This window comes from Diabrotica virgifera, chromosome 2 (genome assembly GCF_917563875.1).
Source record: "Diabrotica virgifera virgifera chromosome 2, PGI_DIABVI_V3a".
Classification (NCBI taxonomy): domain Eukaryota; kingdom Metazoa; phylum Arthropoda; class Insecta; order Coleoptera; family Chrysomelidae; genus Diabrotica; species Diabrotica virgifera.
Window position 1 is genome coordinate 1,194,565 of NC_065444.1, and position 16,696 is coordinate 1,211,260.

Below are 16,696 nucleotides of genomic sequence, written 5' to 3' on the forward strand. Positions count from 1 at the left end.
ATAATGTATAAAATAAAATATAATAAACATACCTGGCATGAGCCAACAAATACATATCGAATTTATACATACCATATCTGATTGCCATTTATTATTGAAAAAGCTGGACTATTTAGTATTTCCGTTCATAAAAAATTTCTAAATATTAAATTTTTAAACTTTTGGGACTATTCGAAAATGTCAAATGATCTTCTTCTTTTATTCGTTTGAGTGGTCTTATCAGGTTAGTAATAAGGCTAAGGCCCTCTATTTGACAGCTTGCGCAGCGTTGCATGTTATGTCCACTTTACATCAACAATAAATTGAATAAGAAATTGACAAAGTTATTCAAGGCCAAATTTAACGTGTACAAAAGGTATGGTTTGTAAAAGAAAATGAAGGAATTTGATGAAATAGAACAATTGGATATGTTTTATTTTGTCAAATTTCTTTATTTTCTTTTTATTCACGGCAAAACTGGGTGTTTTGTATAAGTCAAATTTGACCTTGAATTATTCAATTTATTGTTGATGTTTTATTTATGCCTTTATGTTTGTGGAAGAAGATTTTTTATGTTAGTTGTCATCAATGACGTAAGACGCAAATGACGCAAGTAAACGTCAGACGTCAGTAGATCATAACCTAAAATAATTAAAGTATATTTGGCGCCTAAATACTGTGGCCTAAATAAACAAACATGCAAAAAAGTATTACGTTAGTATTTAAATATTGATTATTTAGCAATTTTCTAATTATTTTTATTTTAGATCATTCTTTAAAAAAGTTCCCACAAACAACAAAGAAAATACTGGTACTGGGTATGTGTACTAATTGAATAAAAATGTATTTGCTAAGGTCTACTTATCTATTTAGAGCCAGTAATTTCAAGTCAAATAAGTTTATCACAGTACTATTTTGTGAAAGGCACACAAAAAATACTATTTCTAATAAGATCAAATCACAATTAAAGAAGACACCAACTATACAAAAACTTCAAGTTAAAAAGTAAGTTTATTACCCTTGTTCTCACTTACAATTTATCTTGATGTTTTAGATTGTCAGTCAGCGATGTCGAAAAAAGGAATAACACAACACCTACTAAGAAAACAGAGAGGTAAATAGATCTGGGGTATGTTCGGAAGACCTCAACGGCTGACTGTAAGCACAAAGCAGCTTAGTGGTTGTATCCAGTGACAATAGAGAACGCTCAGTAATTCTCACAGCAGCTGACTTCCAGTCGCTTGTGGCTGAACGTTACTGCTCACTCAGCTGTCCAGCTGCTGAGGTCGTCAGAATGAACCCATTTATTTTTACCTTTTAAGTTGTGACTAATAATATAATTTTTCAGATCACCAACACCAGAGGAGACATCTCCAAATATTAGCAGGTAAAATTGTTACAATCTTGAATGTAAAATGGACCGCGTTATGTAATAGCGGATTAAGCGCCAAAATGTAGTTTTGAGATAAATCGGCTTAAAGGTTTTAAATTTGTTTTTGGTACTACAGTAGAACCCCGTAAATCCGAACCCCGCGAATCCGAACTTTCGGTAAATCCGAACCAACGGAAAGTGAAAAAAAATTAAAAATTCAAGACAAAAACTTAGAAACATGTTTATTATTCAGAGTAAAGCCAGAAAATTGGACAATGTAAGATTACTAGGACTTTGACATTTAAAATTTCTTAAAAATAAATATTATACTTTAATATATAGGTTTATAAAATGTTTATAAAGGTTAAACACAAACTTACTTTGGTTCTCTCGTAGTCAACTTGAGTCCAAAAATATTGTCCACACTCTTGCGAGAACGTTTGGCTACTCAAAATCACAATGAAAGCTTTGAACTACTAGTTAAGGCTAACTTTTGGATAATCTGAACTTTTCGGAATCCGAACAGGCTGTCCCCCCAATTAGTTCGGATTTGCGGGGTTCTACTGTATTTCTAAAATATAGTACTGACATGTTCCATATTTAATATATTAATGCAAATGTAAATAGACTTTTACATGTGTTTAAAATTTTTTAAAAATAATTTATATTTTAAAAGTTATTCGATCAAATGTCGCTTAATTCGTTAATGATTTTTTAAGATATGCATGAGTTAAGATCCGAATACCGGATTAAGAGACATATTTGGCGCTTAATCTGATGTTACCTGAAAAAGGATGTCTTTTAATTCGATATCTTAAACATTAGTAAATAAGTTATGTTTTGTAATAAAGAATTAACCGACTATTCGTGGCGCTTGATTCGTTATTACACTTACAAAGATGCGGATTTTTGTTTATGACAATGGATTATGTACCATTATTGGCGTTTAGTTCGATATTACAAATCCTAGTGTGAGATTTTTTTTAATAAAATAAAAAATGTCGCTTAATACAGGCATTTAAAAACAGCTTTTTTGTTAATTTTTTTACAAAAAACATATTTTATACATAGATTTGCACCCTAGCTGCAAGATGGCACTAATATCTCGATTTTGGACTTTTGGCGGTTAATCCGTTATTACATAACGCAGTCCAAATGTACCTAAAATTACATTTTATGCTAGATGCAAATTGTTATGCCAGATGTACAGCTTATAATCAATAATTTCAAAACAAAACTATTGCACTGTATACTGTATATTTTTTTCCTTCTTGATATAGTATTGTATATCTTGATATAATATAATAATTTTGTCTATATTTTTTACAAGCTTCTTTTGTAATTTCCTACTCTCTTATATTTAGAGACTTCACATTCCAAGTATCAATGCAAAGTATATTTCTCGCTTTCCATAAATTGTTTTTAACTAACCTGACTGTAGACCCCCTCCTCCTTTATCTGGGCTTGGGACCGGCAATAGTTCTGTCGAGCTACACAATCCAACCAACAAAACTGCAACGATTTTAAGTTCAGTATGTAAAGTTTTCTCATTTTTTTAGTGCTAAAAGAAGAAGTAAAAGGGCTCGGATTTTAAGTAGTGATGAATCTGACCAGGAGGAGCAGTAAGTTTCTCAATTTTCATAAGATTCTTTTTATTTTCATGTCTTGCTTGTAGATCCAACTGTATGGATACTGATCCAAAGGACATCAATGGAAAGAAGTCTGACGACGAGAAAAAAACAGAATTGGTTACAAAGAAACAGAGGCTCAGTGAAACACCAGTAGGTATACCTGATAGTATCACTAATAAAATTAAAGAGGAAAAATCCACATCACCAAAGGCAAAGACATCACCTAAAAACAAAGATAAGCCTGATACAAAGGACAATAAGGAAAAGATAAAGGAGGTTAAAGAAGTTTCAAAAGATGAGCCTAAGAAAAAAGTTAACACATTTGTATTTGGTAATTATGTTTTTTATTTATAGGGTTTAACACATTGACTGCCAATTATGAAGAAGATTGACAATCATCATTGCTATTCTAACTTTTGACACTAAAGCTTGAAAGAGTTCAGTTGAGCTGCATCCAAACCATTCTCTCAGGTATCTCAGCCAGAACATTTTTCTTCTACCGATGCTGCTCTTTCCTTGAATCTTTCCCTGCATTATTAATTTTAGGAATTCATATCTGTCACATTTTATATGACCTAGATATTGCAGTTTTCTTATTTTGATCCAATCCAGTATCTCCCTGTTCTCTATTCTTCTTAGTACTGCTTCATTGGTTATTCTGTCTGTCCAGGAGATTCTCATCATTCTTCAATATGTCCACATTTCAAATGCTTCCTATATATTGAGACATTGTTTATTGAGAGTCCATGTCTCCACAGCATACAAAAGATCAGAACAGAAATTAACTACTGGTTATTATACTTAGACATATTGTTCTTTTTGTAGGTGTTCAAAAATCAGATGCATCAACTAAAGATGATAAGAAAAAATATAACCCAGCATCCACCAAATATGATCCAATCAAAGATGCTACATGGAAACACAAAGAAAAGTAACTTAAATGTTTTAAACCAAATCTTCCAGATATGTTATTTGCTTTTGTTTGTCTTTTTAGGGTTCCGTACAGTGCATTGTCAAGCACATTTGAAGAAATAGAAGAAATATCAGCAAGATTAAAGATCATAGAAATTCTTAGCAACTATTTTAGATCTGTCATTGTTTTGTCACCAGATGATCTGTTGCCAAGTGTTTATTTATGTTTAAACAAGTTGGCTCCTGCATATGAAGGTTTGTACAGTAGTGTTTTTATCAAAATATGTTTCAAATTGTTTTTTGATCTCATCATTATTATGCCATTATTGGCTCTGGTGAGTTTTGGCCTGTTCTAGAATCAGTTTCCATTCTTTCCTATCCTTTGCCTTGGTTTTTCAATTTAATACTCCTTCATCCTCAAACACTCGACCACTGTTTTTCGACCACTCCCATAGCTTAATAGCAGTAAAGACTGGAGTTGTTGGTTAACATAATACATCTTTTCTTTCCAACCTTTCTATAGATGTATACCTATGTATGAAAAGTCCACAGAATTCGAGTTATTGGTATTTCATTAATTTTAAATGTTTACTGCAAATGATTATATTTTTTTATCCAGATTGGTGATTTGTAGGTTTAGAGTTAGGAATCGCAGAAACAAATTTGATGAAAGCAATTGCTCAAAGTACAGGCAGAACCCTAGCCCAAATTAAAGCCGACAGTCAAGAAGTTGGAGACTTGGGATTAGTGGCAGAAAAATCAAAATCCAACCAAAGAATGCTCATCAAGCCTGCCAGGCTAACAGTGAGGGGAGTTTTTGATAAACTCAAAGATATAGCAAAAATGACTGGCAATGCATCGCAAGCAAAAAAGGTGGAGAAGATCCAGTCTATGTTCGTGGCCTGTCAGGATTCTGAGGCCAGGTATTTGATAAGGTCATTGGCCGGGAAGTTAAGAATAGGTCTAGCTGAGCAATCAGTCTTACAAGCTCTTGCACTGGCTTGTACTATGACTCCACCAGGACAAGAATATCCACCTGAAGTGATGAATAGAGCAAAGGAAATGGGTTCTGATGCATTTAAAGCAAAATATGATAAATATGGTCTTATTTTGAAGACAGCTTATTGGTAAGTGTAGTTTATTTATTTTATAGGGCCCAACAAACCTTGGCCATTTACATTTATTTATTTACATTTAAGATTTTTATAGTCTTTCTATACATTTCTTAACCACTTCCTTCCATTGATTTCTATCCAATGCTTTTTATTTCCAATTCTCAATATTATTTTTTTGCGAGTTTTCATAGACACTGTTCTTTTATATCTTTCTTGGTCTACCTTTTCTTCTTTTTTGTATTTGGTTTCGTGATAGTATCTACCATTTCCTTTCCCATTCTTTCAAGTGTCCCAAATATCGTATTCTCTGATTTGTTTGTTAGTTTTCTTCGTTATATAGTTCTTAAAGTTCTTTATTATTCGTTCTTCTCAATTGAACATCTATTTTCACACCTCCAGTGCTCTTTGTATTTTTTTTCTCTCCGATCTTTTAGAAAGTCTATTTTTGAGACGATTTAGCTTTTTCCTTATGATTTGTGTCAAGATTTTGTCACCTATTAAAAATGTACATTCAGGAATCATCAAACAACTGGAGGAGAAAATGCACAGGAATGTGTATTTGTAAGAACTTGGAAACAAGTAAATTACATAACAAATCTTTTCTTCGCAGAAGATCAAGTGATTATGGCAAATGATGAGGAAGTCATGGATTATATGATTCAAAAGTTAACCGAAGAATACAAAAATTGGGGACTCTCAATCAATATAAACAAAACAGAATATTTTAGAATAAAGAACGAAAAAAGGGACCCACAACTCTTAATTAGAGATATAAAAAAATGTGAAGAATTTAAATACCTAGGGACAGTCATAGCGAAGGAAGGAACATTGAAACAGGACATCCAGCAGAAAATACAACAGGATCCAAATGTGATACAAACACCAAATTGGCAAATGACAATGAAAATAAAGAGAAAACTAGAAGTAGTAGAACTATCTAAGAAGAGTGTCGGATATCCAGATCGCATACTAAATGAAAAAATAAGAAGAACAGGAAGGATTACAATACCATAGATACAATAAAATACAAACAGCTTTTATGGTACAGGCATGTAATGCGAATGGATGATAAACGATGGCCAAAACAGACCTTAAACTATATTCCATGGAATAGAAGAAAGAGAGGAAGGCCAGCATTGGAATGGAGAGAAGGAATCAGAGGAATAAGGACAGAACCATAAATAATGAAGAAGAATGGACCAACTGAAAAAGGTGGAAATTGAAATGCGAGATGCGGCAGAGGCTATAGGACCCTTGTTGATATGTATGTATTTTGTCACCTTTTTGTCTATACAATATTGCTATAGTCCACTTTCTCCTTGCATTTTTCTCTTTCCATATGCATTTTATCAGATTGTGTACCTCTTTATGTAGCCTTTTCTTACTGCTTTATAATTTCTGCCAATATTTTTTTATTCCTGGGCTTTTATTGTTTTTAGACCCTCTATTACATTTTCCTTTTCTTCCTTTGTAGGTATTTCTACTACTGTTTGATCATCAATTTCTTATTTTACCCTGGTTCATTTATTAATATTCCTTCATCATTTTTCATGTAAAGGTTATTTTTCTGACATCCTCTTTCCATTTTTCTTTTTCCTAATAAATTTTTTCTTATTTCCTTTTGTTTTTTATTTTTCTTGTATCTTTTTGAGTATGCCTTGCTTGTATTTACTCAATTCTCTGTATTCTTGTCTGCGAGTGTCACCATTATTTGTTATTATTTTTCTAATTGCTTATGTATTGGTAAGTGTAAAATTACCATAATGTAAGACAGTTATTATAGATTTGTTTGTTGTTTCAGTGAATGCCCCAACTATGATAAAATAATCCCAGTCATATTAAGTACCGGCATCAAAAGTTTACCAGAACATTGTAAGATTACGCCTGGTATACCTTTGAAACCAATGTTAGCTCATCCGACAAAGGGGGTCCAGGAGGTTTTGCACAGATTCGATGGATTGAAATTTACGTGTGAATGGAAGTATGATGGGGAAAGGGCTCAGGTAAACAGTTTTCAATACACATAAAACAATATACTTCAATTATGTAGAGATCCAAAGATATCCTAAGCTTAAAACATGCCTTAAGCTCAGCTTACGAAACATACATGTTGCACCATTGAGTCTTAGATCAATTATCAGCTTGCCATGTGAATTGCCACATGTATTGAGATGATAAAAATCTAAAATTATGGTGCAACGCAAGTGAGACTTAAAGCGGTCCTATCTATAACCTGAGCTGGGCAAAGCTGCAGCTTACTATTTGTTGGTGCAACCAGGCACAAATCTTTAACACTGATTTTCTATTTCAGATTCATATAGATGGTACGAATGTTAGTATATTCAGTAGAAACCAGGAAAATAACACTACAAAGTACCCTGATATAATTTCAAGACTGGAAAAGTGTAGAACAGATGGAGTAAATTCTTGTATTCTTGATGGAGAGGTGGTGGCTTGGGATACAGAGCAGAAAAGAATTTTACCTTTTCAAATTCTTAGTACACGGAAAAGAAAGGTAATTAATGAAATCTTTTTACCATTTTCTTCTCAAAACGCGCGGTATTACATTATCAACGGCTGCCAAATGCGAAATAAATGACGCAGCTTGGCAACACTACCTGTTGACAGGAGCAGTGTTGCCATTTTAATTAAGAGGCGGGAAATTCAAAAAGTCACAGATTTATTGACCAGCCCCCGTATTGTGTTTGTTATTAAAATACACATTTTTTCTTTACAGGATGCCAATGAGACTGATATTAAAGTTCAAGTATGTGTTTTTATGTTTGATTTATTATACTTCAACGGAGAACCTTTGGTTAGAAAACCTTTCTCTGAACGAAGGGAATTGTTGAAGAACAACTTTAAAGAAATTGAAGGAGAGTGGATATTTGCAAAACACATGGATACCGCTACAATGGAAGAGGTGCATCAATTTTTAGATGAAAGTATAAAAGGTATGATAATATATTTTTGTTAATTTGGTTATGTTTAATTTGTAGGTATATGTCAAATTATATCTTCTTAGCCTTCTGTCGTCCACATATGGACATATGCCTCTCCTTCCATCGGTTTTTATCCTTAATAACATACTTCCAATTTGTTCCAATCTGTGGTCTTCCTCTTGGTTTTACTTTCGTAAGGTCTTCTAACTCCTCTCTTAATGAGAAGAGGTTTTGTATTTCGTCTAGTTGTAGTATCATAGTTACGTTTTCATAATATAAATCATGCATTAGGTGTCTATCTCGAATATATTCTATAATTATTAATAGCTTGTTCTATGGTCCATATCCCGATACTATCAAATACCTTTTCCTAGTCTATGAGAGCAAGAAATCCAGGAAATCCAGAAATTCTCATTGTCAGCAGATGGTCTGATGTATTACAACGATATAGGTCTATAATTCTATTGGTCACATGTGACATTTGTCCCTTTTTTGGGTAATAAGTATTACTATACTCTCGTTCCAGTGTTTATATAGAGATGTTGCTATTATGGTCAAATTACATTATACAGATTATTTTATGAAATATTAATCTTTTAATGACATTATTTTTAGGTAATTGCGAAGGACTGATGGTGAAAACTCTTCACAAGGAAGCCACTTACGAAATCGCAAAAAGGTCACATAATTGGTTGAAGTTAAAAAAAGATTATTTGGATGGTGTTGGTGACACATTGGATGTAGTTGTTATTGGTGGATATATCGGCAAAGGAAAACGTACTGGACATTATGGAGGCTTCTTATTAGCTTGTTATGATAAAGATAGTGAAGAGTATCAAAGTATATGCAAGGTAAATACTTAGATGTACTGATACATGATTCGCTAACAAAGCTTTTTAGTTCTGAGAAATGTGTTACCGAGTACTTGTTCGTCTTCTTCTTTTTGTGTACACATAATTGTTTGTTTTTTTTTTCAATGTGCCTCCTGTAAGTTCTATCTTTTTCGTTGTCTTTCCACTGATTGTCCTCCCATTGGAGAACCGTCTCTCACAGTCATTAGTACCCCATTTATTGTCATTCAGCTTATGTGGTCGTTCCATTCTACTCTTCTGTTTCTTACCCAGTTAATAATGTTCTCTATTTTGCATCTCCGTCGTATATCTATACTTCTAGCTCTGTTCCATATGTCTTACCATCGATTTTTCAAAGGTTTTTCATCTCTGCTGTTTCTAGCATTCTTTTTGATCTGTCTGTCAGGTCTGATTTCTGCCTCGTATGTCATTATTAGTCTGATGACTGTTTTGTAAATTCTGCTTTTCATTTCTTTTTTATCTTTATTTCTCCATATTGTTTCATTCAGGTAACCTGCGGTTCTGTTTGCTCTATTAATTTGATCTTTCACTTATGTTTCTTCCTTTCGTAGCTAGATAGTGTGATGCCTAGATATTTAAACTCCATCACGTGTTCTATTATCTGACTCTTCAGCTCTAATTTACGTCTTAGTAGATTTGCTGTTATAATCATGCATTTTGTCTTTTTTGGGGAAATTCACGTGTTAAATTTTCTGGCAGTTACATTAAATTGGTGCAGCATACGTTGTAAATCATCTCCACTTTGAGAGATTAGTATTGCATCGTCTGCATAGCAAATTATTTTAAGTTGTTTTTCTAACATTTGGTACCTTTTTTAGTTCTTATTTTTTTTATTATTTCATGCATGATTAGGTTGGACAATAGAGGACTTAGGCAATCCCCCTGTATTCATCCCATTGTTAGCTTCAATTGGGTCAGTTAGCTCTTCTTCTATTTTTACTTTTATTGTGTTATTCTGGTAGATATTTTCGATTGTTTTAATTATTCCTAAAGGTGAGTACTTGTTGATAGGTGATATTATTAACAAAGTGCCGTGATAATCTTCTGAAATGTTGCTTAGATGTAATTTAGCATTAATTATATATTTTTTTCTAGATTGGAACTGGTTTTACTGACGAAAATTTGGCAACCCATTCGGAATTTTTCAAAAGTCACATTATTCCACAACCAAAATCGTACTACAGGTTTGACAGCTCACTTGAACCTGATCACTGGTTTGATGCAGTCCAAGTGTGGGAAATAAAGTGTGCAGATTTGTCCCTATCTCCTGTTCATCGGGCGGGGATAGGCATCGTAAGTATTACCCTTCAAACTTATCATTCAAACTTGTGTCTATGAACTCTGAAACTAATCACATTTAATTAATTTTTAATTAAAAATAATATTGAAAATTCCTTTATAAAACGTGTATATTTATAACAAACTCTCAAAGGGCCACATCTAAATAAAAGAACGTTTTCGATCTACATAGATCGTCATCAGTGCTAATACAGACAAATCACATACTGAGCAACCAAAAATACAGTTGAGTCCACGAGTCTTTACCCGTGCGTCATCATTTAAAGCATACGAATTAAGTCGGAAATTTACTAAACGCAACAGCAAGTTACAGAAAGTGGGTATTATTTCGATCATGGGTTATAGTATAAAATTTGACGTTATCAAATAAATAGAATGTCAAATTTAAGTTTTGCTTTAAAAGTACATTTGAAGTTGTTCTGAAGCTATTTTCTTGTGGCATTTTTATAATCAAGTATATTCAAATGGGAAATAAGCCACAATTTTACCTAAAAATGATTTTATTAACGTTTCGACGCCCAAGTCGGGTGTCGTTGTCAAAATACAAAATAATACTAAATAAACAAAAATGTTGTTGCTTAGTAAAAAATTCTTCTAATAATTTATTTAATCTGACTCATTTATATCGGCAATTCAGACACGTATTATACATTTTAAAGTAGACGACTTTATTATACATTTGAAGTAGCTTAATAAATTATTGTATTATCATTGATTAATAAATAAATAAACAATTTATAAAAAAATTCAATAACATATTTTTTGAAGTTATACTTCTTTAGGCACGAGGGTGAATTTTTTACATTCCCTGGCGCATGCGCACACCGACAGTATGTTAGTCACTACATCTTTATGTAGCGCAAATAAGGTGTGCGTGAAAAGTATATATTATTAGTGTTTTAAATATATTTATTATAATTTTTGTGTCTTTGGATTTGTCTTCCTCGGGAATAAGATATTTTATAATAATAGTAAGTATATTATTTAAAGTATTTTTGTATACTTCACTTGGTTTATTAAATTTGTCAGTATGTATGAGAAATCTTGTAACCTGTCAAAGCAAAGGGAGTATAGCGCAGTGGTACAGCGCGTGACCGGAGATCGAGAGGTCCCCGATTCGAATCTCCGTGTGTTTTCTAATTTTTTTTATTTTTCTTATAGCCCAATAAATGACCGTTTTGGAGTGTAATTTCCAGGGGCAACTCCGAATTGCATGAAAATTTTGATTTAGGTTCTACTTACCCTCCACTTCAAAGTTGAATTGGTGCCGTTGGTTGCTTTTATTTTACTTGGGGGTGACATTTGCCCCTTCTCGGGGGTTGAAAAACGCGTGTTTAAAATAAGGCCGGAAATGGATAAATTGACTTATTTTAAGCACTTTTTGTTCTATAAAGTTTTCTACGTAAGTCGATACTTTTCGAGTTATTCGCGATTTAAAATGTTGATTTTTCGACAAAAAAACTACGTTTTCAGACCGTTTTTCCCAAATAACTCAAAAAGTAAATATTTTATCGAAAAAAATATTTTTGGCAAAAGTGCAGCCTATAAAAAAACGAAAAAATGGTGTACCAGTAAAGTCTACAAATTGAGTAGAAGCAAAGTTGTAGCTCATGAAAAATACGTTCTTATTCGTCTAATTCCAAATCGAATAATTCAACGCGAAATCACCGAAGAAAGAAGCGTTTTCGGGAAAACCTTATTAACATTTTTAAAGTATCGAAAAAAAGCTTATTATTTGTTTATTACAAAAGTTTACAGCATAAAAAATAAACGAGTTACACTGAAAAAAAGTTGGCCCCTTTTTTTTTGGTAAAAAAAATCGTGAAAACCTCCCTCTATTTAGCACCCTAAATGAAATTAATCGTTTGGATTTACCATCTATTTTAACTGTATGTATATTGTTTATATGATCTGTAAGTTTGATTGGTTTGAAGTGCTTATTTTTAAAAACGTTTGGTTTTAAAGTAAAAAAAAATTCTAAAAATTTTTGAAAAATTTCATTTTTTTAAAATAACTTAAAAAGTATTAGTGATAAGAAAAATCTTAAAGAGTAAAAAAATGTAGGTTTTGCTATTATAAATATGCTAGTTTATTTTGTTTCTTCATAAGACAAAAATTGGTTAAGATAAGGCTGTTCAAAATTTGCATACACTCGTGATTAGTGACCCATTCAAGCTTTCTCAATTATAACCCTTTCAAAATAAACACTTTAAACCGGTGAGACTGACAGATCATATAAAAAATAGATAGGTAAGTAAATTGTTTGTAAAGCGGTAGCGACTCATTTCATTTGGGGAGCTAAACACGGCGAGATTTTCATGATTTTTTACAAAAAAAAAGAGAGCCAACTTTATTTTGAGCGTAACTCGCTTATGTTTAATGCTAAAACTTTTATTAACAATTAAAACAAAGCTTTTTATAAACACTTTAAAAAAGTTTAAATGGGTTTTTCCCGAAAAGTGCTTAATTTTTCGGTGATTTCACCTTGAAATATTCGATTTGGAATTAGACGAATAAGAACGTATTTTTCATGAGCTACAACTTTGTTTTTATTTGATTGATATACTTTACTGATACACCATTTTTTGCGTTTTTTTATAAGCTAAACTTTTGCAAGGATATTTTTTTGATAAAATATTTACTTTTTGAGTTATTTGCGAAAAACCGTCTGAAAACGTAGTTTTTTTGTCGAAAAATCAACATTTTCAATGGCAAATAACTCGAAAAATATTGACTTACGTAAAAACTCTATAGAACAAAAGTTGCTTAAAATCAGTCAATTTATCCATTGCCGGTCTTATCTTGAACGTATGTTTTTTCACCCCCGAGAAGGGGTGACTGTCACCCCCTAAGTAAAAGCAACCAACAGTACAATTTCAACTTTGAAGTGGAGGGTAATTAGAACCTAAATCCAAATTTTCATGCAATTCGGAGTTGCCCCTGAAAATTACACGGTATCGCCGAATTTCCCGTTCATTTACTGGGCTATTATTGTTTTAATAAAAATTTTTGGAAAGTAGCAAGTAAAAATTAGTTTAATCTTTAAATAAAATACAAATAATTTGTTGAAAGTATATTTATTTCGTTGAAATCATATAATAGAAGTATAACTTCTTACGTGCGTACAAAGTACACACGCATTCTTTTTTTTTTTGTTATTTTATTCACTTTGGCAGAACATTAAACACAAGCATCCCTTAACTGTGTCAACAATGAGGTTAGCTTTGTACATTGTCAAATTTTATCGTAAAATAACATAAACTTATCATGAAATTTATAACTCCAATATAAAATTAGTTGTGAAAACAACTGTTTTTATACTATAAAAAACTTCAAAATGCAAAAATTCGACAAAATAACAGGAAAAAATTCAACAAACTGACAGCCACAAAAGTAAATAAACCAAAACGTCAGTAATTGTACTTAAAATACAATATATTATATAAATATATTATGAAAACATCCCCAATCGTCTTTCTTTGTACCTATCTCTTTTCAATGCACTGAGTCTAGATCGTTTATAAAAATAACATGTGTTTTTACCTAACAGGCGGCAGTTGGTTTGTCTTTAGTTTCATGCGGGAAAGAGAATGATACTAGATAAAAAGTATGTGTTTTATCTTGCCAGGTATTAATGACGCACGGGTAAAGACTCGTGGACTTAACTGTAAATGGCTAAAAACCCTTTAAATGTTAACACAATATAATATTAGAGTTACATTATTTTTAAAAAGTCCAAGTGATGGATAAAAAAACGTATGGATATGACCTTCGGCATCTTACGACTCCCCACAAGGCACTTGGGTTCCTTGTTTGAAGTAGTGTAGTATGTGTTTCAAAAATGATGATTTGCGTTGATCGAAAACGTTCTGTGATTTAGGTATGGCCCTTTGATGGTTTTTTAATAAATACAGTAAAACCTCGATATAACGGACCTCTATATAACGGACTTCGGATATAACGGAAGAAAAATCCGGTCAAATGTAAAAAAATTAAAAACGTCCTGTTAATATGATACATGCTTAACCTGTCACATACCAAGATACATTGAATACCAACGGGGTCCCCGTGGACCCCAAATGCTACACCTACCTAGAAACTTCAGTTGTATGTTTTTGCCAAAAATACAACATCACATATTCAACCCATGGATCAGGGAATAATTTTGGAAACCAAACGAATATCTAGTAAAAAAAATTGTCTGTTGGCCAAGATGCAGACATAAGATTAGAAGGGTTGGAAATTCCTGATTTCTGTAAGACAATACATATCTAACAATGCCAGAGAAGAAGTAGGTAGCTGAGATGTTTTATTTTACAATGGCTAGAAGTAGATGAAGGTGTCCCTGTGTATAATATCACGACTGAAAGTGAAATAGCAGATGAAGTTATGAACCTAAAACATGAGGATGGAAGTGAAGATAGCAAAGAAGGCAAAACAACACTGCAAAAAATGAAGTTCTTAACGATCTAATAACATTTATTGATTATTCAGACAACGAAGTTCAACTGTATTATACGCAATTTCGTAATTTTAGAGAGTTGATTATAAAAAACAGCAAACTTCAAAAGTGCAAACAAAACTTGATTCCTTTTTCAAAGAAGGATTACCGAAACAAGCGTGTCGATATCAAACAACGTCACTTCACGACGAATTTCTGAAGTTAATTAAATATAATTTTGTTTGTGTTTTTTATTTATATTTAAATACAGTGTACATATTTTCAAAAAATAAGTTTTTTGTTTATTTTAAACCTATTTTTATATAATGGACTTTCGGCTTTAACGGACACCCCGTTTCCCCAATTAGTCCGTTATATCGAGGTTTTACTGTATATACCTTTTATAAAGGATTTTTGAATACATTTTTTGTGATTAATGGCATACAGCCAGCTACAGGAAAAATGTTTGCTTGTGGATCTTGTTAATTTTTAATTAGTAAGCACACAGTTCTGATTTATTATTACAATTGCGTTTTAGGTGGATCCAGAAAAGGGAATCTCACTTCGATTTCCAAGATTTTTGAGAGTGAGAGACGATAAGAGTGTAGAAGAAGCGACAACATCTCAGCAAATTGCTCAAATGTACTCCAGTCAGGAACAAGTGAAAAATCAGCAACAGCCGAATAAGTTTGATAATGATGATTTTTACTAAATATTTTTTGTTACCTATAAGAACGTACTGCTAAATAATTAACGAAATCCTGTTATAAATATTTTTTTATAATAAAATACATATGATTGAAGCTATTTGGATCTTATTTTTCAATATGTACTTATTTTATCGTGTAACCTTTTGGTAAAAGCATTTTCCGTCTCAAAATATTCTGATTACGAGACAATGCTTTTCGACTTTACAATCTCGGTCTACTTTTGTTGTCCTGCTACATTTATATTATGAATGTTCGTCTGTGAATGTTCTTGATATCTAGTTTAGAAGAAATTTTGGATGAAGGATTATCATCAGTGGCCGTTTTGCAGTTGCTTGCAAGGATGTCGTCCGACAGCCTTATTGTCGGACGTCCTCGATTACGATAAGCATCGGGTCTAGGTCTTCCGTCTAAAATTTTCTTAGTCCATCTTCCATCTCTGACAACATAATAATAATAATATATAAGCACTACGAACCTAGTAGGCCCATGGCTTTATGTACTATTCTTTTCCACTCCCTTTTGTCAGTCGCTTTTCTTTCCCAGTTCCTTACGTTAATTCTTCTCATAACTCCATTACTCCATCGTGACCTCGGTCTTCCTCTTCGCCTTTTCCCTGCCAATGCACTAGATAGTACCATTCTGGGAATTCTAGATGGAATCATCCTCTGCACATGGCCCAACCATCTAAGTCTTTGCGCCTTAATTACTGCTAGTATGTTAGGATCTTGATAGAGCTCAGTTAGTTCCTTATTTGTTCTTACCCATTGTCCATTCCTTATTTGTCCATTCTTACCCATTGTCCATGCACCCAAGATTTTGCGCAGTATTTTCCTCTCCCAAACTAATAACAACTCTCGGTGTTTTTTCGTTGTGACCCATGTTTCAGAAGCTTACGTTATTATCGGCCTTATTACGGTCTTGTAAGTTCTTAGTTTTGCTCTTCGTGATATATTTTTACTTCTTAACCCATTAAAAGCAAATATAGCGCGGTTGTCCGACATAATTCTCTTTTGTATTTCTTCTTCACAGTTAGGATCTCTTGTGAAGACAGTTCCTAATTACTCAAATCTCTCCACTTCTTCGAATTTATACTGTGTTCCCTTCGCTGTTGTCATTGTTATGTATTGATACCGAACGAATTGCTTATTTGCCCATTTCATATACTTTGTTTTTGCGTCATTTATATACAATCCTTTGGTTGCTGCCCTCTCCTCGAGTTTCATGACTGTTTCTATAAGTTCTATTTTGCTCCTACTCAAGATTACCATATCGTCTGTGAATGCCAAGCACTGATGTTTTTTGTGGTAGATCAGACCTGTTCTATTAATGTTTGCTTCCTGTATAACCTTTTCTAGTAATATGCTAAACATTATAGACGATAATGGATCACCCTGTCGCACTCCTTGTTTGACCTCAAAGCTTT

General features: G+C 32.6%; 1 protein-coding gene across 2 annotated transcripts; it reads left to right on the forward strand.

The window, feature by feature from the left end:
* Window positions 1-581: 581 nt before the first annotated feature.
* On the forward strand, window positions 582-15,370 carry LOC114335435 (DNA ligase 1). Of its 2 annotated transcripts, none has more exons than XM_028285674.2 (15): window positions 582-693; window positions 747-797; window positions 1,034-1,093; window positions 1,328-1,366; window positions 2,911-2,973; window positions 3,027-3,313; window positions 3,808-3,913; window positions 3,977-4,149; window positions 4,529-5,021; window positions 6,811-7,012; window positions 7,321-7,524; window positions 7,747-7,963; window positions 8,567-8,802; window positions 9,919-10,116; window positions 15,102-15,370. In XM_028285674.2, the coding sequence occupies exons 1-15, from the start codon at window positions 677-679 to the stop codon at window positions 15,273-15,275; spliced, it is 2,520 nt and encodes an 839-aa protein (XP_028141475.2). In that variant the 5' UTR covers window positions 582-676; the 3' UTR covers window positions 15,276-15,370. The 2 variants fall into 2 exon arrangements, with proteins under 2 accessions (XP_028141475.2, XP_028141474.2); XM_028285673.2 differs by having other exon boundaries at window positions 586-693; window positions 747-984.
* Window positions 15,371-16,696: the final 1,326 nt, after the last annotated feature.

What these genes read in the sequence shown, in the direction of transcription:
- LOC114335435 (XM_028285673.2), top strand. Translation starts at nt 821, where the DNA reads ATGTATTTGCTAAGGTCTACTTATCTATTTAGAGCCAGTAATTTCAAG. An exon ending in GAATCTGACCAGGAGGAGCA is followed by an intron (nt 2,974 to 3,026) that starts GTAAGTTTCTCA and finishes TCTTGCTTGTAG; the next exon opens with ATCCAACTGTATGGATACTG. An exon ending in GTTGGCTCCTGCATATGAAG is followed by an intron (nt 4,150 to 4,528) that starts GTTTGTACAGTA and finishes GGTGATTTGTAG; the next exon opens with GTTTAGAGTTAGGAATCGCA.